We start from the raw sequence: 25193 nt of genomic DNA, 5'->3' as shown, positions 1-25193 counted from the left end.
TGTTTCTGCCCTGTGCTAAAGGATTCTGGGTAGGCTCTGAACCCCCCACCAAGAACAGGATAAAGCGGTTACAAAAGATGAATGTGTGTGTCCTGCATTTCCTGTAATTTTCCATCAAAATGTAATGACTCTTATTATGCACAGGAAATATTTTATATGATGGGATTAGATTCAGAATGACCCCTTTAGTAAGGTCAAAGTCAAAAGAAAATGTGAGTTCAAAGTATAATGATTGCTTACATATTAAATTCGGGACTTCTAACAACTGCGCAAGTCTAGACAGACCACCAAGACAGTCCCCATCAAGTAAACAGGGGAAAATGAAGCTCCACGCTCCAAACAGCCACCAATGTTTCTATCCATTTTGCCTCTGTGTGAAAACAACAGCATGGGTCTGAAAGGATGAAAAATCTGCTTTAGTATCTCCCATTAACTTTACAGCTTTGAGAAGTTTCACATCACACAATGGTTCTAGTGTCTTTGTCTACAGACACCATTCAATACCTTTTATATTTAAGAGTGCAGAGGGGGAGAAAATGCTGGTCAAAAGTTTACCAATTAACTACAAAGAAAGATAAGATTTCCTGGAAGTGGACCGTTCAGGCCAGCCATTATCTTATGTAAAGCTGCCTTGTGTAACATTCGACGTGAATCTAAACAAATTTGTGATATCATACCATCTTAACTGTAATGAAAACGTCAGACTTTAACCATGCAAATATACAGGACCTGTGTAACCATGGCCAATCCTACACTTCAGTGACAGACTCGCGACGGTTCAGTCTGCACTATAGGTCCAAATGTTTGAAGACAACTCTTCTAATTTGTGAATTCAGTGAATTTATTCTGTTATATCAGTTAACACACATCTAAAGGCAGAGTAAAGGAAGAGGAAGAAGCGCAATGCCCAGCCCATTCTTGGTGGTACAGTCCCTCAGAAGAAACACTTTTTGTTGCTTAAGGAACCTTTCAATGGATCTTGAATTAATCTGTTAATGTCAAAAAGTGCATAAAAATTTTAGTAAAAAAGTTTTAGCTGGAATCATACTTTCAAACCAAACACCATGTAGGTACCTTTATTTTGACATGTCTCTAACATGAGATACCTATTAACCAAAGATGTAGACCACAGATAAGTCCTTATCTTAACTTGCTTTCTAAATGACTGTGTGATTGTGTACTCCTTCCTTCCTTCCCTCAGACATCGTACCAAAAACAGCAAATGATAAGTTACTGACACTCAAACCCAGACATGCACCTAGTTCCTTAGAACAGAGGAAGCTGAACAGAAATGTAAATAAATAATTAAAATTAGTGTTCCCCTTCAAGGATATTGAGCTCCACTGACATTATACTAGCAGCAGTTGGAATAAATTCAGTGGTGCTTTACACTGACAATTGAGGAAGCATTTCTATGCCTTCAGCCTCACACACAGCAAATTCACCAGTGTTATTGGTGTTAACTTAACAGTGAGAGTGTTAAATTATTACACTAACCATGTGAATTTAACACTAATAGTGTTGATAGTGCAGAATGCAAGTATTGTGCAGTTGTGAGAAATAATTATGTAGTGCAATACAGTCTTTTCAAAGAAAAGTATGTAAAGTTTCCCTTATTCAGGTTTGATATTAACCTGCATTCTCCAAAGTGATCAATACCTGACCTCAGCAACTCTTGGGCTGAGTGCAGTCAAATCCACACAGGAATGTTTCAACATTTAGAGTAAAGTCTTCCAAGAAGAGTAGAGACTGATCTAACAGCAAAGGGGCATAATCTCCATATTGATATCTTTGATTTCAGAGGAAATGGTAGATAAGCCGCCCCCTCCACGGTGTGTTCCTGGATTGTGGGTAGGCTCCGGACCCTGAACTGGATAAGTCGTAACAGACAATGAATAAACGAATGAATGGTAAATAAGCAGGTACCCACTTCAGTGACAGACTCGCGACGGTTCAGTCTGCACTATAGGTCCAAATGTTTGAAGACAACTCTTCTAATTTGTGAATTCAGTGAATTTATTCTGTTATATCAGTTAACACACATCTAAAGGCAGAGTAAAGGAAGAGGAAGAAGCGCAATGCCCAGCCCGTTCTTGGTGGTACAGTCCCTCAGAAGAAACACTTTTTGTTGCTTAAGGAACCTTTCAATGGATCTTGAATTAATCTGTTAATGTCAAAAAGTGCATAAAAATTTTAGTAAAAAAGTTTTAGCTGGAATCATACTTTCAAACCAAACACCATGTAGGTACCTTTATTTTGACATGTCTCTAACATGTGTAATGTGAATGGTAAATAAGCAGGTACCCACAAACTTGGCAGTATGATGTATTTGAATTAGTGATAGTAAAACCGTTAAGTGTATTTTAGTGAAGATGCTCATAATATGTTCTTTAAATGTTAAATTTGATAAACTCATTGCATCATTTTAGCTGATACATTTTAGGGTTACATTTCTCAGGGGCATGTCTCTAAGAATGGCCATGAACTGTGATATCAGCCAAGTTGTTCCAATGAGATGACTATGTAGAAACCTAAACCTCGTTTTTTGCTGTGCCATGTTGGTTTGCTAAGCTCCATTTCTCCAGACAGCCTTGCTAAACTTTTACCCCACTGCCCCCCGCCATCAAGCTGTGTCTGAAGCTATTTGAGATTACATTCAGAACAGCACCACACATTACTTAGCTTGCTTAATGTGGAAAAACCTTGTGCAGGTAGAGGCATACAGTATGAGAGCTATCCCCAATGGCAGACCTCATCCAGGGGCAATGATCCACTTTACATAGGAGGTCATCCAGCGTCCAGAGCTTAGGGACGTCACATGACCAGTTAAGTACCCAAGTGGAAGGAGCCAGGAGGCACCTTGCACAGGAAGGCTTGGTTACAGAATAGCCGACATGACTGCTAGCATTAACCATGTCTTAAAAAAAGAGTACTTCAACCCCAAACTCTTGCCTTGAATGCCCCCAAGGATCTGAGCTTTTTTTTCAGGTGAGCTACTGGAAAGAGATTCATTTGCAAATTATCTTGCATTTAATGAGCTAGCTCGCTAACGTTCAGTCACAGAAGATGAGATGTGCAGTAAATGCACTAAATGTCCAAACATATTCACAACATTTGGCAGACCCTCTCATGCAGAGTGACTCCTATTTCTAATCCTGTTATAGAAGTAGGAAAATGTAGTCTACCCTAAGATCCCTTATTTGTAGAAAGTGGTGTCCATAGACTGAAAGGCAACTGAATAGCAGCCCACCACAGAGTAGGCAGTGGTGTTACTGATCATTTCATACAAATCACATTCAAGAATTTAGCTATGCTAAAAAGGAAGCAACGGAAGGTTACCATATGCCACCGAAAAGAGTAGCCTCCAGCAATGGGCTGTGGACCTTATATATAGTGAGGACCAGACCTCACTAATAAATGCAATTAAATCCTCATAGAAATGTGTCCAAGTTAATAGTTTCTGACTGTTGTTGAAGCAAATTGTGGACACACATCTTATTAATTCTCATAATTTTGGAAGAAACAGGTGACAAAATGGATGAAAATGTGATTAGACTGAGTGCACTTATTGCAAACCTACTTATATATTCTTCATCTTCTGTAATCCTGATGGGTCCTAATTAGTCAGGAGCTTACCTGGATTCTTTGGGCACAAACCAGGAACACACACTAGACAGGGTGCAAGTTCATCACTGGGTAATTAAAATTGCACACACGGCAATTCAACTGTGGACAATTTCCCACTGCCAGTTCACCTACCAACACATGTTTTGGGATTGTGGGAAGAAACCCACGCAGACACAGGGAGAACTTGTGGCAGTGACACTATCTGTAGCACATCTAGTTGTAGTAGTCTTGTTTGAATTTGATGGAAACAGCAACATCAGTGAAAAACAGTAGTAATAATAGGGAAGTAATCATTAGCTTGCTTGTAATTACATGTAATATCAATGTGGAAGGCTTCACTACTTGTTTACAATAAGTTAATATGGGGTAAAAGTTTTATACATTGCCCAGATCTACGTTATTTGGCCACAATTTCAAGGCAATTTTCTTTGTAGCTCAAAAGACTCAGTGATCAATGCTCTGCAATCACGTAAACCCAAGCAATCAAACTTGACAAGGCCAAAACAACACTTCTTCACAAACAGTTGATTTGTACTTGACTTCAGAGTCAAAATCCTCTACTACTCTCAGCTAAAATGACATTCATTGCTGTGGTAGAGTGAGACGGTGTTCTTGCATTGGTCTACCTTGAAAAGATCACATCATGAAACCCCAATGTTCCTGTAGTTTTTAATGAATGTGTTGCTTTGTGTAAACATAATTGAAATGTTATGTACCATTCACTTGCCAATTCATAAAGATTGGACATGGAAATTGAATTGTCCATTCTGAATTGTGATCCAAATAAATCAGGACATTTTATTCACCTACAATAGTTTAGTCTTGCTTTTTCACATTATATAAGAAGTTATTCAGCCTGGTATAATACAGGTTAGTCTCAGAAAACATCTCATTTACAGACAGCATTCTTCAAAAACCACACATTTAAGATTTTCACTTCTGTTTTGATGTAAAATTAGCTTTTTTCCCCTCAGGGTAATTATAAAATCTTGAGGAGCATTCAGTAGGACACACTGTTGGTCCAATGTACAGGTTTTTACCTGCTGGAATCATGAAGGCACGTCTTGAGCCCAAGAACGAAGATCTGCTTTACCTTAAATCTACTACAGTGCATTTTCAAATCTCGTAAACGTTTCAAAGTCATACAAAAACAATGCTAGTGTGATACTAATAATATGTCAATAATGAGAGATTGTGATCAACACTGTTAATATGTGAAAATCAGGTTAAAAAGTCAACACATGAATTTCCAGGAAGGCAATCCTCACTGCTGCAATAACAGATTCCACTGGGAAGGGCCCAACAGGACTCATAGACTCAAATGTTTGAACTTGTAGCTCTTCCAAGTTTGGATTTATACTTCACCCTGTCTGGATTTAGTTAGCTAAAATTCCTATAAGGGTAGCAGTTCTTTGTAGCTACCTGAAAATGGTCCTCTGTGCTCATTCTTAATAATAGTATATAAGACAGGGAGTAGTGTCCAGTGTTTTGCATTTTTATTGCTAACATAACTTTAATGAGTAAATCATAAACAACGTGAGCGGCAATATGGAGTTGCTAGTTAGCATGCTAGCTTTTTTTGTTAATTTTTTTTTAAATACCTCATATTTTCTGGCTTATAACTCAGTGATAAAATTGGCAATGATTTTATCTTCCTTTCGAAATATGAAGAATCTCTTAAAATTTCTCACCCTGCTGAAAACAATAAAAACCCAAACCAACAACAAAGAAACTATTTTAAGGCTCTGTTGGTTCCTGAAATTTCCCATTAGGAGCCAGTGGTTTGATAGGACAATATAAATGAGTCTATTATTTTAGCATGTGACCTGTGACTGACTCTTGAAGCATTTGATGGATTTCTGATGGGATCTATCTACATGTACGAGCTGGAAATGGTCACTAATTATAATGACTACTTACTATATGGAAGAAGAACAATCAGACTGTATTTATTTATTTTCAGCAGGGAATTACATATAAACCTGAGGCCAGAGTCTTCATCATTGTGATAGGAGGTAGCAAATAAGACAAATCTAGTGATTGACTGATTGTATGTAGAAAATCTTTCGTTAATTTGGATACTGAATATTGATTTTTCATCTGAGGACATATCTTTAAATTAAAGTGTATGTGACTCAGTTTACAGCAGCAAGGCTAATAAACATTTACTGTGTAACAGTGCCACCAAGTGGTATGTAATGCAACTCCTTCCTTGGCTCCAGTTACTTGAAAAACAGGAAAAGAGCTAAAATAAATCACTGCCATATCATGCAGACATAATTTAATTCATCCTAAAGCTTTCTGATCTCCTGAGGCACACAACAGGTGCAGGGAGGTGTGCCTTGGCAAACAGGTTTAAGCTTTGTGTCAAAGGCCGTATCTTTGTAAAAGGTGCTTTCATGGGCTGATCATCATATTCACACCAAAGTTAAATATACTTGTCTATAAGCCCTGCCAAGTACATCCTAAAAACAACATTAGCCCAGATTATCCTTATTTTAACCAGCTGCTCAGCTTGCGGCAAGTGGAACTCTGACTTCATTAAAATTTGGCTTCAGCAGCGCAGCCTAATTAGAGTTAAACTGCCTCATACATCACCGGAAACCTCATTTAGCTGATGAACGGCGTATGAGCACAGCAGCACTTTTTAGCTGAGCTCATGCTTGGACTGCAGGCTGAACAGGGACAATACAACCACTAGCCATTCACCTCTGCAAACCAGCAGAGGTGAGAAAAATCAATAGAGACAAATAAACCCCCCGGCCAGGACTTTGGAGTCTACTCTCACTCAACGTCAAGTACTTTCCCAGCCAAGATTAGGGAGAAAGCACCATGTACTTGACATGATTAAATCAAAAGAGGCAAAAGAAAGAGCAGCAGAGGTCGACTGAGGCCTTTACTCTGGATCTTTGCTTTGGAAAACAGCCAGAAAAATAAAGAAAAGCAGGAGACTGCAAGGAGAAATGTAGGTTCTTTAATGGTTGAACTGCAACAGTGCATTCCTCACTATAAAAGAGGTTTTGTTACATTGTGCTGGACTTATTGCTGTAATTTCTATGACAGTTCATTTCACTGAACAAATACTGATATTTAGGAAAAGGGAGCTGCTTATTTTGCTACCTGCTTCTTATCGGAATTAAGTGCATTGATGTAAGACTTTCTTTGTAGACTCAAGCTTATCAAAGCATACCAGCGTTTTCAGCACAGATTTCTTGCAATCCTTCTTTCTGTTTGAACAATCACTTCTAAATCCATTGTTTTCTGGACTAGATGCAGCTGTATGCAAAGGTTTAGTTTCCACTGTTGATGTAAAAAATGCACACCTCTACAGTATTGTTTTCTGCAAATGTTAATGTACTACATCATAGCTGACTTAAAAAATTAAACAATAATTATAGTGAATGCCACTTTATTGGTGAGTAACACACCCTTTGGCAAAAGTACAGGCCTTCAATGTTTTTTTTTCTTTATTTCCTGAATATTTCTGGTTCTGTAACATTCTTGTATGCATGGCATGTTTAAGGTTTAAACAAATTTCAATGAGGGTAAGGTCCAGTCCTAGAGCTTCAGCTTGCATTTTTTATGCAGTTGGTGGCAGCTACTGAGACATATTTAAATCCTTTACTTGTTGTCACTCATTTGCTTCCCTTCAAAGCTTTATTTGCCACTAGCTGCTACATAACCCAAAGATTCACAGATCCACCACCATAATTAACAGCTGTCTGAGAGTTTTCATGGTCTCCTAGAACTTGCCTTGTCTTCCAGACATTGCCTCAGCAGCTGTTACTTGACATTTCAGACAGTGCAAATTGAAATTGGAAGCGCTTTGATGTGTTTTTTTAAATATACAACTTTTCTCTTTCTTTACATACAGCTTCATGTCCAGATCATCAGGCAACTGCTAAGAGAAGACCATGGTTGATAGTGTCAGAGAACAGTCAGAGAATGGATTTATCAATATCATAGCCAATTCCTAATGACCATTCCAGACCCTACTAATCAATCCTGGATATACCATTGTGTTTTATGTAAATCTAACACTAAATACCTGTACATTAACATTTGCAAAAACTTAAAAACAACGATGTCTAAATGCAACTTAGTCAGGGAATATGAAAAATCTGCAACCTTATCATAGCATGCCAGTCATTTAAAATAGATTTCCTTTTCTCTTCCTGCACTTTCAGTACAAACAATGACCTCTAAATCCACATTTCAGACCATATACACCACTCATAAATATGTACATTAGTATGCACTAGCCTAATATAAATGACTTGGCAAATCCCCTAGACATACAGTAGGAAATGTGTGAATTAAACTGAATATGCAACTGATGAGATGACAACGAACTCTGAAACAGTCCGATATTCATATTCTAAGGAGCAAATGCACAATTCATCACAATACGTTTTGCACAAACTGCAGGCACAAAAACAGCTGACACACGGAGTAACATGATTAGGCTACCTCAACTGTGTACCTGTTCTGGCTATAAACCTCACTTTGTGAGAAAGAAAGAAAAATGCCACTTTGCAAAAAGAACACTCGAGATGAATCAAGAGCAGTGGCAACCTGACAACTGTTGTGTAGAGCTACAAAAATACCCTGCAAATGTCTCTTAAGACACAGAACCCACTCTAAAATGAATGAGGTATGTATGTATACCTCTTCTAAAATCTTACATGCTTGTAGTTTGTCTACTTCTATAGTATAATTTGTGTTCTAGGGCTGTTCTGAATAGCATTTCAAAGACTTTGAATACTCATTAGGTGTTTCCAAACAAATACCAGAATATTAAAATTAATATTACATTCCATGAATAAATATAACATGTGCCCTGCACAATTTGTGGAGTAGAAAGAAATGTAATATTCAAGCTCTGTGGAGAAGCTCAGCTTTTTCACCTGAAAGTTGTTCAAAGTCAAAACTAAAGCCAAATCATTTATTATTTTTGGTCTGTTACTTTGATATTTTCCTTCAAATTATCTAGTCTAGCATTGCTAAACTGTAGAATGACATTTGACAGAGTTTAAACTAAAATTATTCCTTCTAATGTAATGATAAAGTGGTGATAACTCCACTAAGATTTTTTTAGAATCCTGCTGAGGTCGAAAAATATAAATAAATAAATAAATAAATAAATATCAACATAGTAAACGAATATTCAAGGATTCAAATGATTCAGACGCAGCTCTAATATTTTCCTACATGGTAAGACTTTAGGAGGGGATTGTCTGTGCTCTATGTCTCTACTGTAAAGCACGATTATGAGAGCTCACATTTGGCACATATTGAAACACTGTTCCAAAAAGACATTGTGCTTTGTTGTTTAACAGGGAGAACAGGACTCTATTGGACGATGGCATCATCTTCCTATTAACAAGAGTAGCATCTCCAGCACTAGTGACTCATTGAAGGCAACTTTGCTTGGGCTACAGACATGCACATGCAATGCTAAAGAATCTCCTCCTCCTTCACATAAAGAATCTCATGGGCCGAGCTTGGGATTTGATTGACGCCTCCCACCACCAATAGACGGTCACGGATCACGATGGAGGAGGCGGAGCAACGGGGCGTGGCCATGGTAGCCAGAGTTTCCCACTTCCTCTTTTCAGGATGGAAGGCCTCAACAGTGTCCAGCACTGAGGGCTGATGACCTACACGAGCAGACAAATAACAAAGATTATCTTCAGCACTGCGGAAGAGTTAGCAACCACTCTTGACTTGTTTATATTCCATTCAAAATGGTCATTACACGTTGTCTGTGATGAGTTCAGAAAAGAATAGTGTGACATAACACAACTGCCACAACACCAGTGTAGACCCATATGGTGTCCTACAGTATGTTTTTGGAAGTATGACATACCCAGTCCCCCTGCCACAACCATCCTTCCCCGGACAATCGCTGCTGCAAAGTCTGCCCTCTTGGTTTTCATGGACACAGTATCTTCAGACCTCATCCATGATCCTGCAGAAAACACAGCATTCCCTGGACTATAACATCACTTTCATGAAACCAATATAAGCTTCGTCTTTGACCAAAATAAATAAATAAAAAATAATCAAATAAATCTGACAGTGGAAAATCCCTGCTTTATGAAACTATGTTTTAAACAATGTTAAGCTTCTTTTTTGACAACGGGTGTCTCAGCAACCCTCATGAATAAAAACTGTTCAAAATATGTTGAAGAAAATGTATCGTGAATAAAAATATGTGTCTTTAAAGTGCATTAAGTATCTTTTCGGGGTGTGTTTGAAGATTAGAGTCTGTTTACTTCTCGATTAGAGCTGACAGAATGTATTCCATTTGCGGGAGCGCTAATAGTGAAGCTGATGCTTGCAATAATGACTATAAGGACAATTTTGCAGAAAACCACTGAGTCAGAACACTTTAATTGCATTGAGGAGGAAGAGCTGAGCTCCTCTGCCCTCTGCATGTCACAGATGTAGAACATTAATTTGGCATATTATTTACACTTCCCATTTTATTTTGCTGCCAGAAAGCAGCCCTACAAGCCAAAAGCCAGCAAAACAGCTAGAGTAGTAATGATTGCTTGAAAGGTGCCAGAGCCTATAGCCATTTGGGTCTGTTTTTCAGGCTAATGCTCTAACAACTTTCTACTGCATCCTGGCATACTCCAGCAGACCTAGTCCTAATGACTTCTGCAAGCCTGCTATTCATCTGAAGAGTGGTTAATCCAAGTTTTGCTCTTCAGAATGAAAACTTGACTGCAGCCAATGGTCCCCATTTGGCCTTTTTGAGTAAATTAATCAGTTTGGCATGATTGGCTGTTTCTCAGCTGTGGTGTCTGTCTTGACAGAGAAAGGAAGGGGCGAGGCATCTTTGGACATAATATTGATCGTAGTTCTTGGCAAGCTAGACTTACTCTGCGGTTGGCCAAGAGCCTGTGGCTTCTGTTTTTGCAAGGTGGTAACAGCACACTTAATTCCTTCAACAAAAACCCAATAACTAATCCACCCAATGCCTCTTAATAACTGGTGGAGCAGCTGTATTACAGTGCTTGTTTAATACTGCACAGTATTATAAGCTATGTGTGCCTACGGCTTAATTAGTAGATATATGGCATTAAAATGGGCTTTGTAATGAAGAACCCATCCATCTTGCTTATGGAGTGAGATTTTCCCAAGATCCTACTATCTCCACGCCAGGCTGCGTGAAGACAGCTGAACAGATGGACTTGATCAGGATGAGCTAAAAAGAGCTACAGCCCTGTGAATAAGGGATAGCAATCTGGTTCTGAATAGCATCGCTGAAACGCCCTCCTGCCGTCTCCGCAATGCAGACCCAGATCGTATCGGCTGGTTATATTAGATTGGGAGAGTAGTGCGAAGGGGTTTTTTATTGCCACCGGCGGTTCCAGGCCGAGGGAAATTAGATATCAGGGTTTAATCTCCCAGGCTCCCCCTGCGCGCTCCTCCAACACCTGTTGAGTGACACACGCTGTGGTAATGGAATAATTAAAAAAAGATAAATGATTTATTTCTATAGTGTGTGCAAAGAGCAGAAGGTCTGAAAATGACCCCCCCCCCCCATCATAAATAGTAGGTTTATTTTTTTGCAGTACCTTCTGGGCTTTAGGCAAAAAAAATAAATAAATAAATAAAAAAAAAGGTTTATGTGCAATTTTCTCACTTGGTGAGCCTGATTAGAAAAGATCGTATTTGAACGGAAACGGTGGAGGAGAGAACCAAAAGGCAAGTACCTGCCAAGAAATCAATAACTCATTTCAGTAGGCCTTACATTTTGTCACACCTTGTTTCTTCCCATCATCTTTTTTTTTCTATTTTGAGTTAATCTGAATCAAAATTGAATAGAAAAAGGCAGAGTTATCTCTGAATGCTAATAAAGATGTGCAGTAGTCGTGCAGTCTCTCAACCACAAAAGATATTACATTTCAAGATCCAATTTCTTCAATGTTGGAGACAAAAATCTAGTTGTTAAGGCCGGTATGATGCACATATCTTGGGACTCGATACTTTTTAAAATTCAGAGGTCAAGATTAGATGAGTATTAAATGTGGTCATGGTCATTTTAGGGCTAATTCTGAACCTCACAGATAGGTTCGGCTCAGAAAAGAGCAAACATCAAAAATCAAAGCAGAATGTTGTTAGGGGGCGGCACGGTGGTGCAGCAGGTAGTGTCGCAGTCACACAGCTGGGGGCCTGGAGATTGTGGGTTTGATTCCCGCTCCGGGTGACTGTCTGTGAGGAGTGTGGTGTGTTCTCCCTGTGTCTGCGTGGGGTTCCTCCATGTGCTCCGGTTTCCTCCCACAGTCCAAAAACACACATTGCAGGTGGATTGGCGACTCAAAAGTATCCGTAGGTGTGAATGTGTGTGTGTGTCTGTGTTGCCCTGTGAAGGACTGGCGCCCCCTCCAGGGTGTATTCCCGCCTTGCGCCCAATGATTCCAGGTAGGCTCTGGACCCTGAACTGGATAAGGGTTACAGATAATGAATGAATGAATGTTTTTAGGTAAACCTTTACCAAAGAGTGGTATTCAGAATGCTAAATGACAACTTCTTATGGCCTTTATAAGTCATAAACCTATATTAACTATTATAAACATTAATAGCAACATTTCCCCATTGTTATAAAAGCTGTGTTGATCAGTTTTAATTCGATTTCACACCCACAAATATTATGAAAAAAGATGCTTGTTGAAACAACCTTTTATAAATTATTACACAGGTTTATGTCATTTGTCTTAAAAGGCAAAGGTAGGTGTTATGCAGCTTTATGACATTTTACCTGTCCTTGTGGAAAACACTGACCTTGTACATCACTGAATCTGGGTTAAAAACTGTGCAGATGTGGGGGAAATAGGGGTGGGATGTGCCCAGATGGCTAGTTTGGAGCGCTGAAATGATTTCCAAAAAAGCAAGCCATTCAAAGCTGGAAAAAAATTGGATTTTTCTTTGATATTGCATCAAAGCGATAGAACCCTCAATATTTTTGTGTGCACAATACCTTGGCTGGGGTCGAAGATGTTGACATTCTTTGTAAACTTAGAGCTCTGATGGACTCCTCCTTGCCGAAGCCCTCCCAGCCAGCAGAGGCGTCCACTGTTATCCCAGAGCACCCCAGAGTAGGACCTCTTACAGGGAAGACTGGGTAAAGAGGACCAGGTGCGGCTATCCATGTCATAGACTTCAAAAGCTTTCACAGAACGCTTACATTGACGCCCACCTGGAGGGCAAGAGATTTCCAGTAAAATGGGCTGACAGGCAGAAAGGGATCTATCTCACACACACACACACACACACATGCACACACAAAAACATATGCACATGCTCACAAGAGATATCCTTGAAATGCTCTGACAGGTGGAGAGAGACACACCAACTCACACAAAACAGACAGCCTCTGAAACTCTGTGACAGTTACAAAGCCACATAGTCTCTCTCTCTCTCTCTCTCTCTCTCTCACACACACACACACACACACACACTCATACACTTTCCACCAACCTGCTACATATATCTTGGATCCCTGAAGACAAATGCTGGTATCGTAGCGGGGAGTGGGCATGTGGGGCAGAAGGGCCCAGACGTCCTTGCGAAGGTCGTACTGCTGCAGAATGCTTCTGGGCAGGAGGTCTGCTCCCATTCCCCCAACAGCAAACGCTCTGCCATCTAATAAGACACATAGAGGATACAAGGTTTTACTTTCTTCTGTCTAACAACCAAACTAAAAAGCTCAAAAGGGGGCCCAGTAGATCAATTATTTCTGCAGATTTACTAAATTGGGCCATTTGGACCTTATCTATGGTGATTACAATCTGCCCTGAAGCTTTAATCAGATGCTTACTGTCATTTTATTTAAAGCATACACATACTGACTCTAAAACTAACACATTTTAGGCAACTTATTTTGCAAGTATTGGTATTGTACAATTTACACAAATGTTTAAAATAATATATATATACTATATACTTACAAGTGGTAGAAGAATTATTTAATTATATTATAATTTGTATAATGTCTGTTGATGGAAAGCCAAACACAATGCTTTTCCTCCAACCAGTTGATTCTATTTTGAATGCAAATGTAGTATAAGATTGGAAGCAAACTGAATTTGAGTGTGTCTTATTTATTAGAAAAGGAAATTCAGATATGAGACTGAGATTACTGATTTCACACAAGATTTACATCACTAAGTGTATTCTATGATGGTTTCACCTTTAACAGTGATGGCCACTCCCATCAGTTCCTCCCTCAGCGAGCACCTCTTCCTCCACTTGCCCTCGTCTGTGTTGTACACCTCCACTGCCTTCAGGGGATGCTGGTCCGTCCCCACACCACCGACCACAAGCAGCTGCTTGTTTAAGACAGCCACAGCGGCTCCTGCTCTGGAAGTGGCCATCGGGGACAGAGTGACCCACTGGTCCACTTCTGGAGAGTAGAGTTCCAGTGAACTAACGGGCCTTCCGGCTGCGTCACAGCCCCCCAGCATGTATAGCTGACCCCCCACTTCAGCCAGAGAATGGTACACCCGGCCGCTGGAGAGGCGAGCCAGGCTCTGCCAATGGAACTCATGGGCCGAGGGCACCCCCATTGCCCCGACCGACCGCGGAGGCTTCTCAGCAGTAGGGAACTTCTCTCGGCAGTAAGCTAAAGGGCTGATGGGAAAGATGTCGTTCAGACCAAGATTCAGTTCTTATATTATTTTATTAAAACTAGAAATTAATTAATTCTAGAAAATATTCTTTCAATTTTAAGGTTTTGTGATTAATATTGTGATACTTTGGAGTGAATATTGTGAAAAATACCGTGATCATCACTTGAAAAAAATATTCTATCTAACAATTAATCAACGATTCCAAATATGCACAAAATACAATGATAATATTGCTACATTTTGCAACTGTAATATAATTAAAGGGGACATATTATATCCCTATTACACAGTTCGGGATTCTTGATCAACATGCTTTGGTCAAAAATCACAAGGATCCAAAAACACAGGGTTTCGGTGCCTGATCCTTTAAATGAGAATGAGCCACAGCTCATTTCAGTGCAAACACCTATGAGTGCGGGGCGAGGAGGCTTTAGTTTTTAGCCATTATTGCTTGGTTCTCTTTCTTCTTAGTTCTCAATTTCATTATTAGTCATTGTCGTTCCATGGTTAGTTTTTATTGTCAGCACAGCCACTGACCACAAAAGCCATTTTTCGTAGAAAGAAGCCGTCAAAGCAGGCAGTGGAGGAAAACATGAATTTAATAAAAAAACACTTCTTTTTAAATAAAAATTCTGAAGATGTTTCCTCACTGTTTACTAGCCCTAAATCTGTTTTGTGTGCTTGAAACCAGCCTAAAGGTTTATAAGGCCCCGGTGTCTGTAAATTGGTTAAAAAATAAATAAATAAATAAATAAATAAATAATAATAATAATAATAGTATAAAAATGATCTGGTATCTCTCATGGCAGAGAAAGACACCTGGAGTTTATTTTAGACAACAGGGAGAAATACATGAATTGAGATGAGGATACTGCTCTTTACCTGCTCCACAGGTTGGTATTATTGACTTATTTTTGCTGTTTCATATCACTTAAGGTGTGATGTCTCTAAATTCGGGAGATGGCTAACTGCATTACTGAAAGTGCTACAAAACTAAACCACTTGAGTGACAAGTGAATTTCTGTGATGATTCCAACAGTGAGTACAAACGTACAGACTCAAAAGTACAAAGTTACACTCCAGCAACATACAAACCAACAGTAATTTTTTCCCCTCAAACAAACTGCTCAACTTTAAAAGACGCAGAGCTTCTGAATGTAAACAAACCAGAGAAAACTGTGTTTCCAAACAATCGTAGATGTCCCCTTTAACGGTGTGTCCTATAAAACAAGTGTGGGATCTTGTGTAGGATCATTGTGAAAGTGCTCATATTTTAAATGTGTTTATATTTGAATGTGTAGAAATTAAGATAGTCTGGGCAATTGTTCAAAAAGCAGAAAGCAAGTGTTAATGCCTGCTCATGTTTTTAAGTGTTCTTAATGGCATTTTTACTATGGAAAGTACAGTGTAAATGTCTGGCTCATATATTTCTGTACAAAACCATAAAATTAAATTCGTTTCCAGGCAAACATATATTTGTTTGGTTTCTGTGCAGTTCTGATGCATGTTAACAGACATAAACAAATGTGGCACCTAAGGGATAAATCAATATTCAACAATATATGACATAAAGACATGTTATTACAATGGGCTGTATTTAATCCATGCTTCATTGCAGTTGAATCATTCTGCAGTTCAACCTGCGTAGACTCGTTACCCTCTTCAAATGATATTCATGAAGAGATATCGTATGTACATTTTTTGCCAGCTATTTCCAATTTTTATTCAAGTGTAGAGGAAGTGACAGGTGACAGAGAGAGAGAGAGAGAGAGAGAGAGAGAGAGAGAGAGAGAGAGTAGGCTAGGTTTGGAGAGGAAGAGAAATGGAGGGCAGCCTGGAACAGCATGGCTGTTGAAGCAATCGATTTTGTTCGGCTGTTCGGCTGTGGCCCTCTTCAGCTGTGTACACAATTAGCTTGAAGTGGGCTGTTGTACCACAGCTTAGTATCCATCAGTAACCAAGCAACCACCTTTTCCACCTCCCTCCCATCTCCCTTATTCCCTTGCTTACACTAAGCAATGACTCCCTTGTTTTCCTTTTACAAGGACACCTACAAGGAAAGCCATCAAAAGAATACACTAATTCCACCGAGCCCTTTGCAAACCAGGGAACGACGTCATGGAGTTCTAACTACAGTGCCGCCATTTCAGCAGAGACCCTCGTTCTGTTAGCATGACATGGCACCAGGCTTCGGTGCTCATCAAAGTCAAACCTAATTAATATTGGATGCTGCATTCGGCTCTGAACCTATTCTACTGTGGCACCGAAACATCTACATGGGGCTTAACTATGTGTAAACACATGAGGCAAACATCCATTCTGATATTCCCAAACTGCAAAGTCTCACGTTAGTCCTTGGCTTTTAGGCAGATGGCTGGTCCCAGAAGGCCATCACCGAAAACTTGATTACTGAATAGACACGTTTGGCAGGCGTCTTTGCATTGTGAGCCATCTAATTGTACTGTAATAATGATTTGACTAGCTTATTACAGGTGGAGTGCTCTGGGCCACTGGTGATTGAGTGAGAGAGTGTTAAGTACGTGGGGACTCCTGGAAGTGGCGAGCACTTAATCAAGCTCAATCATGCTGTAAATGAGGTGGGCTCTCTCTCTCTCTCTGTTTCATACTTTAAATCTCCCTGTCTCTTACTACTTGGGAAAGAGACATTTTCATTTTTTAATGTCTAACCTCCCCAGGTCCAATGGCTGACAGGACACAAAGCTTTTAATCCGCTTCAACGAAAGTCATTTTGAATCCTCATCCAATTAGCCACTGATATTCTATCAGACCTGTAAAAAAAATTCTGATGGTCGTTTCAAGGCCCTTCAACTAGAGATTATCAACAAAGACTGAACTATGTATAATAAATGGTGAATACCAAGGAGAATACAGTCGCTGAGGGTATTTTGAGATGCAAATGGACCTTCCAAAGCACAGGCAGATGAATATGCTGGTCCTCCTGGGTCTGACCCTCTGCTTTTCTTTGCCACCCTTTGTGTCGAAGTCCCAGCCATTCACCATTAGCTTTTACTATCTCCCCGATCATTTAAAGGCAAGCTGTCTTACGTTTCATCCGCCAGGAGACAGCAACATAAAAGGAAGCTCAAGGAGAGAGACGTTTCTCCTGACTCCTTTTCTTTTCCTCTCTCTGAACTATGCAGAGGTGGGTTGCCATAGAAACAATGAGCAGGCCTCATTTTTCCCCCATTTTCTTTGGCGCGGAAGCCATGGCTAGTTTAGTTTTAATAATGGATTAACAAATAAACAAGGACCACTGTTTTTTCTTTCCTTCGACCGGGGCAGGCATTCTCTAGTTAACGAAGCGGAATTGCTTTCTCCTGGCATGCCTCGCAAAGCACATTAATTGCAATCTGTAACCGATTTGCTTCGCCACTTCTTTCTCCCTCTCTTTTTTTTTAATTAACTGCTTGAACAGCTTGAGATCAACAGTAGGCCGATGAGCGCCCACGGAAGTCATTTGCAATCAGCTCGGATCCCTTTCAAACTTTTAATTAGTTAGTTAGTCCTCTCCCCCTTTCATAACTTGGGCCTAACTTTGGGTCTAATTTAAAGCTTTAACTGAGCTATTAGCTATATGTATGATCCAATGGGCTTTAGTTGAATGCCGTAGTTAAAGTGCTTTTGTCGTCCTGTCCTTTGGGTCCCTACTGCACAGTAGGCACTCATTTATTGACTTCCATTTAATTAGCCTCCCAGTACTCAAATACTGCTTACTCTCAGATCCACACATGCATGCTTCTCAATCAGAGCACTGCAGTCTGGGGAGAGAAGCAGTGGGTTTTATTAGTTTATCTCTGTAGTGTTCCTGTAGTTCTGCGGATTCCTCTTCAGCGTGATGGTTTTCTCAGTACTCCACTTAGTGTCAATATGAGACATCCATATTTCACAGTAAGGAGAATCCTATCTGTTTTCTACAACACCAGTACAGCTGGGCTTCCCTTATTATAGTGCTGCTTGTTGACATTGCATCAGAAAATAGTAGAGGTAAAGTCAGTTTTGAGTTGGCTGCACATTAGCAATTTTTATATTCTGCTACCGGCAAGCTGACTTTTGTAAGATTTATTTAACCGGGACAATAGCCATTCACTAATTCAGTTAGCCAAACTCCTTGCTTTCAGCTGCAGTCCCTGGACATGTTGGAAAAGCGCCTGACTTAACAATGTTTGTCAGGCACTTATTTATTGGCTGTGGTTTTTGAATTCCTAACCTCCGCTCTATGCTCCAGAGGCAAGAAACGGGTTGAAGATGTCATATTCACAGTGAGTTTGAAGTATTGATTCTTTCACAGCAACACTTGCTAAAGTGACAGAAAATTTGTAGCTTGGTTAAATACTTTTCTGCACAACACTCAGAGGAATGAATGGGCATTCATGTTGTTCAGTTGGGCTTAGACCTCCATATTTGACTTCAGAGTCACAGAAGAGCAAACAGGAATTTTACTCTCCTAAAATATGTCATGACCCATTTCCACTCAAGATATTGAAATCCCCTTTCCTTACTTGAAGCGTGGAGTGTTTTGACACTAAAGAGCAAAGGGCTTTTTTATACTGTGTCGCTGGCTTGTTGTGCTAGGTCAGTGACAACTGTAGCAGAGCAGATCATTTCCATAGCAACCCCGAATTCAGCTCATGAGTGCATGATACAGAGCACACAGTGCCAATGCAATCTTCAGTGATCCACATGTCCGAATGAGCTCGCATGTATTTCATTACATTTCATTACCATTCACGTTCTTTTGATGTGTGGGGGGCCGCCATCTTCTGCTCTTTTGTTCTATTACTTTTTAATTTTACAAGGATTGCGTGGGTGGGATATTAAATATTCACATCATCACCACGCATAACACTGCATATGGGGGCGAGACCCCGGGGTGTCTGTTACCAAAACAAATGCAGCCTGCTGAATGCTGCAGACAATTACCCAGTTAGCATCGCTTGCACAAAAAGATTAGCTTTGTGATAGGTTTAATTTGAAAAAATGCCCTCCAAGCAGGATGAATTAACATGCATGAACTTGGTATTTTGGACTAATCAGATGTTTTGCAGAAAGTAGGCCTTTAACTTTTGTAACTTGATTTGGGCGCTGTACTAGTTGCATGATGGAGTCTGTAAAACCAAAGGAAAAGTATGAAAACATGCACAAAACTTGGATCTATACATCAATTTACAATGCCACTCCATTCGATAAACTTAAAAAAAATCTCAGGATGATCCACTTAAGTCTGCAGTATTAGTTTCTTACCTTTATCAAATTAATTGTCAAAATGGCTCAGACAGAAGATCCTTGATTAGAAACTGTGGGCTGGATTCAATTATCAAGGTTTAAAGATCCTATTTGAATATAAATGCCAAAGAATAATGAGAGGGGAGAAGGAAGACAGGGTGAGTATTCAGGAAGAAGATTACAACTGGGAGCCAGGGATAAGTTTCTCTAAAGTGTGAACCCAAAGGCCTTACAATTAATTGCTATGGAAAAGCCTTTGTAAGAGAGGAATGAGTTTAAGGCCCATGAATCCTCAATCAGCAGAAACTGCTATTCCCCAGAGGTATATCTAGAGACCAGTACAGTGGAAATCACTGAAGCTCGACTCTGAAGCTTGGCAGGCTGTGACTGCACCAGACAGCGAACATTTGGAGTTGGTGGACATATGCATAGTATAGCAATTTCAGTCTTGAAGACCATCACGAAGCAAGAGATTGTCGGTGATGTGGGACACTGGGTAAGATGTTTGAAAAGAAAAATAATGTTCCTTCTTTTTATAAATTCTCAGAGAGAATGTTACAGCCTGCTTACAAACTAGGGTAACCTTTACAGACATTTATCAGTTGTATTTCAATGACCACGACGTTTTGACTGACAGCATAAAGAGGCATTGACCTTTCTGTTGGAATAATGCAGTCCACAAACCCTTCGCTGACACCACGGCCAAAAGTTTGACATGCTGCATCTGGCAGAGGCTCTGAACTTGTTTAGGACGTAGGAGGTTTCTGGTCATTGCTGCAGTACATTGGAGAGCACAACTTATTTGTAACAGTATTATCATGTAAAACTTTCAATGAAAAGACAACGTCTTGACTTTGCTTTGTCAGATAATGACCGCTAGAAAAAGCCAGGTAATACAAATACCACAGAGCAACCGTTAAAAACGGTTACAGGAGATGCGGATCTACATTTTCAAAAACAAACAACAAACATAACGGTATATATACCTCAGCGACTCTCGCTGCTTTTCTCACTCTGGACAGCTTCAATATAAGGTAGCGGAGAACTGCGAACACATATTTAGCTTAATTTTAAGCCTGCAAAAACACACCAAAACGTCTGGAAATGCTACCTAGTCACTTACTTTTCTTCTAGGGACCGTGTTTCCTCCGTTCTCCTCCTCAGGCGATTCCTCGTGGCTGTGTGCGGAGAGTCCTCTTCGTTTGTGAACAGCTCCGAGAAGCAGGACACTCCCTTCTCCGCTTTGTGCTTTCTGTGTTTAGCTTTTGCTTTTTTTCGCTCTTATTGTCATTTGTGCCCCCAGAAAACGACGGAGGGACAAAAAAGCGCCTCCCTGTGAACACACATCCGAGGGACTCTCATGTCGTTTGTACCCTTTTCGCCTCATATGGGTCACATTTTGAAATATTCTTCCTCAGCCTTTTCGTCACAGTCGTCACACGGGCATTCGAGAGGATCACACTTGTCTTTGGTGATACACGTCGACGTTTTTTTTTGTGCCTCATGGGTTTAATGAAGTAGAATTAAAGCTGTTAAAAAGCATCCTCCTCCAGTTCTGCTGCACTTTTTGAAAAGTCAGAAAAACACATATGAAGTGTGCTGTGCAAAAGTTAGGACATTCCTGGTTAAAATAATTGCTTTGTTGATGTTCTAGGTAAAAGTAACTAAACCCAAATTTAATGGTATATTTTTCAGTGTATTTCTCTTCACTGTTTCTGTTTATTGGTTGAGTTTTTTTGGACAACGTTTTAGAAACCCCAAAGCAGTTTTTGGCTAATTTTGCAAAAACAATCTTCTATGTATCATTTCATCCGCAATTAAATTCAACAAACATCATTAACAGAGGAATGTTCTTTGTAGAGGATTTATGTAAATATGTTCCCTTACACAATTATTGAAACATCGTTTGCCCAGGGGCACACAAATGTTTGAATACAATTTTGCATACAACTTACTTTGAGTAGCATGGTTTATATACAAGTTGACGATGAACACCCTTTGATATTTTTATGGATTTGATTAATCTTCAGTACCTCAGTTTCTACTGGCAATTTCCACAAACAGCAGTGCACTGTGTTTGCTTGTATAAAAAAACTAGTTCATATCCGTCCAAGTGATTCCTCTGGGCTTGTGTAGTCCCCTCAGTACATCAGCCTTCAGCATGCCCTACATTTGCTCTGCCGCTCTACTATGTGTGTCCTTGCTGTAGCATACCAGGGCCACTGGAGAGCTAACCTGCATGTGCTGATAACCTGAGGATGGTAATTACAGAAGCTTCAAGAACATCTATGATAAAGCATCCAGCCAATGAGCTCTTTCTCACACACAGAGAGTTTGGGGAGCAGGTGTGACATCTTGACAGAGTCAACCATCAGCTCATTCTATAGAGATGGCTAGGAAGGCACATATGCATCAATTTTGAATAGATTCAAAAGGAGACTATGCTTCACAAGCAAGTTGGGCTGGAAGACAACACATTCACAATGCAGAGAACACTATCTGCCTCGAGCAAGGTTTGAAGTATGAAGGGCATCTTTTTAAGTCTGCAACTTTGATCATTGATGCGAACAAGACAGAATCAGAGAGTGCAACATCAATCGCTGGCCGATTCCATGTCTGTGTGAAGATGCTGGAAGTACAGCATTATCCATTTACCCGTAGCAGAGTTCTCACTCATGAACTTGTGGAAAGTCGGCTGTCGGTTACTTTAAAGAAGTCTTTCATGTGTGTAGGATTCATGGGGGTGGTGATTATGATGGGGGTTCAAATTATATGCTTAATTACAAAGTTGATCTGTAATAGCAATCTTGGGAACTGCTAGTAGTAGATGTTGGGTGGGCACCAATACGTTCAGACGTTTCTAAAAAGACAGATATGCGATACCTCTTGGCTTTACTGGAGGACTGCCTGAAGAATTGTAGCTTACTAAACAGTTAACAGTGAAGGATGACCTTCAAAGATCTTGTTATTGAGGAGGTACTGGGTCTCGTATTCATGGGGGACTGCAAAAACTACCAAACTGAAACAAAATTCCTAGACTTTAGTACAGTAAATATCCTAAGAATGTACAGTAAATGTATTATGCAAGCATAATTATTTTCTTAAGATGTAACTAAATTTACATATTAATGTGAAATTGCACATTAACCCAATTTACTGACTGAGATTTCATTTCAGGGCTAGTGACTGGAGCCGGAGGTTATAGTTTTTCCAATGGGAATATGGGCTTTTTATTTGTTACGTGAAAATAATTTGCATATTACGTCTACATTGTTATAAGTAATGCTGATAATGGTAAAATATACATAAATCTGATTACATTTATTTATTTATTTATTTATTTTTTGCTATCCAATGTCTTGCAATGAATGTCAGAAACCAACCCTCATCTAATTCTAAACCACAGCTATTGTACATTAAAACTATTATAAAACAGTATTAAGAGAGACTTTCAAGATTTTAATTAATAAAAAACACATTTTTATAAAATTCTGAGATAATTTCCTCACCATCCAACATGTTTACAAAGCCCCAGTGTCTGTATGTCACGCCCTGGCCCTGTCCTTCCTGTTTTTCTCACCATGTGCTTATTTAGCACATGGCTCTGTTATTGTTTTGTTTCTGTTTCCGCCTTAGCCCCGCCTCTGTCCAGTTGTCCCCAGGTGTTCTCTGCCTGTGCTGTGTATATATAGTCCCTTTGTTTCAGCGCTCCCTTGTTGGTTCTTGTGTGTGTAGATGTGTCTCTGTGTTTACATGTATCTACCCCGGTTCATGGTTGTTTCCTGTCTGTCCTTGTTCAATTCCGTTTAGTTTAGTCTTGTCTTCGTTCTGTCTGTATTACCTGTGTTTATTTTGACTCTGTCTTCCTTGCGTGTACGCCTGCCTCCCTTGTCCCTTGCCTCCCTTGTCTCTTGCCTCCCTTGCCCAGCCATGACACTGTGACAAATCAAAGCGTCTTGGTTTGGGATGCTAGGTGCATTCAGCAGAAAAGCAGCAATTTTGAGGATTTAGACAATGAAGATGCCACCAAACGTTGAAAAGCATGAACTGAGATGAGGATATTGTGCTATTCCTGCTCCTGTAATGTGGGTAATATTTACTTATCTTTGCAGTGGATGGAACTGACTCTAAATTCAGGAGAGCACTAACTACATGAAAGTAATCGCAGACTTAGTGCTGCACAACTTATCAACTCAAGCACCAAATGTGTTTCTTTGGCAATTAACCAGTGAATAAAAACTTGCGGACAATTTAAACGTCAGCCACATACAACAGTCAATGTTCCCCTAAACATACGGTTCCAACTGAAAAGCTTTAAGCTTGTTAATGTAAATAAACTAGAGAACAGTGTTTCCCCACAATAGTAGACGTCCGGTTTAAGTATTTCACATCAAATCATTAACCAACAATGCTGGGATATTTGAAAATGTCAATGGAATTCACTTAATTAGACTTTTCATTTTAATGGCAGTAGTAAATTGGGAAATAAAATACACAAACCTACTGTACTGGTTTGTATCAACTGTCTTTGTACATGCTGCATGGATCTAAAGTAACGTTTTCTTACTGCAACACATCAAAATTAGATGACAATTTTCATAACCTTCATGGGCAATGTATCAAGCTGAGGATGAAAACTAGAGTTAATTAGAAAAATGCTTTTCAGTGAAGCTAAGAGAATAACACATTCCATGGAACTTGATTGCCTATTAAATTTCCAATCACAAAAAAATTAACATAGTGCATAATTAGCCGGCATGGGATGAAATGGCTAAGTGAGGGCATGGGGTGAAAAATGTGTTGCTTTTTGATGATCACTTTTTGTAAGCTTCATCTTCAGAGTCAGTGCTTCATCACTTGATAAATGTTCCCTGCTAATTTGCTGCTGATTTAAGAAGCCCTTCAAATTCCTTGAGTTTGTATGAGAATGCCAGAATTCCCTCTCAGTCCATATCTGAGCATATCCTGAAAAGGATTGCTGTGATTTATGCAGTAATTATATATATATATATATAAAATCCACAGCAAAATACAGAGAATGCACGAGGCCTATAGAGCTCCCTCCCTCAGGGCAAAAAAAAAGGAGATGTTATTAACTTCTAGAGCGTGCTAGAGAATCTACAGTATGACATCCTTGAATCATTGCTGTGGTTTCTAAACCACTCCTGCTCTTGCCTGTGGAGCTGTGCAGTAATATGTGCACTGCAGGTTTTATTGCATTGGGTTTATTATTTTGTTGTAATATCGATTGGAGGGGATGTCTGAAAACACTTTGGTTCAGCACTTTAACTGTGGACTTGACCACATCCTGTTTGTCAGCCTGTGTTCTGAATGAATGATTTTGGATGAACACATGATTGTCATTGTTATTGCTATACACACTCATTAAAATAAGATCAGTTTTTAATAACAATATCACTTCAGCTGTTGGTTTATGCAAAAAAGAGAGTACAAGCAAGTGCTCAGGTTTCCTTTGTCTATTCAGCACTTTAAGCAGCAAAGTGAGGCATGTAAAAAAAGCACTTATATTATGTAAATTTCCAGCTTTGCCAATTCAGCTGTAGCCACATAGCAGTACAGTATAATACACAACATTAACCATACTGCCCATTTATTCATTTTCTCTGTACATTGTTTATAATCCCCCCTGATGTAACTACTATGCTGAAATAGCTGAGC

The 25193-nt window shown here is 39.6% G+C and overlaps 1 protein-coding gene across 2 annotated transcripts; it reads right to left on the bottom strand.

Moving 5' to 3' along the window:
* Positions 1 to 6602: 6602 nt before the first annotated feature.
* klhdc8a (kelch domain containing 8A) lies at positions 6603 to 20752 on the bottom strand. 2 transcript variants are annotated; one of them, XM_066671796.1, is made up of 7 exons: positions 20638 to 20708; positions 20501 to 20559; positions 13832 to 14271; positions 13120 to 13284; positions 12620 to 12838; positions 9497 to 9598; positions 6603 to 9287 (listed from the first exon to the last, which is right to left on the bottom strand). In XM_066671796.1, exons 3-7 carry the CDS (start codon positions 14205 to 14207, stop codon positions 9085 to 9087), a joined length of 1065 nt encoding a protein of 354 aa, XP_066527893.1. In that variant the 5' UTR covers positions 14208 to 14271; positions 20501 to 20559; positions 20638 to 20708; the 3' UTR covers positions 6603 to 9084. The 2 variants fall into 2 exon arrangements, with proteins under 2 accessions (XP_066527893.1, XP_066527894.1); XM_066671797.1 differs by lacking the exon at positions 20501 to 20559 and having other exon boundaries at positions 20638 to 20752.
* Positions 20753 to 25193: the final 4441 nt, after the last annotated feature.

Source organism: Hoplias malabaricus, chromosome 5, assembly GCF_029633855.1.
Source record: "Hoplias malabaricus isolate fHopMal1 chromosome 5, fHopMal1.hap1, whole genome shotgun sequence".
Taxonomy (NCBI): domain Eukaryota; kingdom Metazoa; phylum Chordata; class Actinopteri; order Characiformes; family Erythrinidae; genus Hoplias; species Hoplias malabaricus.
The sequence above is the reverse complement of the archived record's forward strand: the minus strand, read 5'-3'. Positions and strand labels throughout refer to the sequence as shown.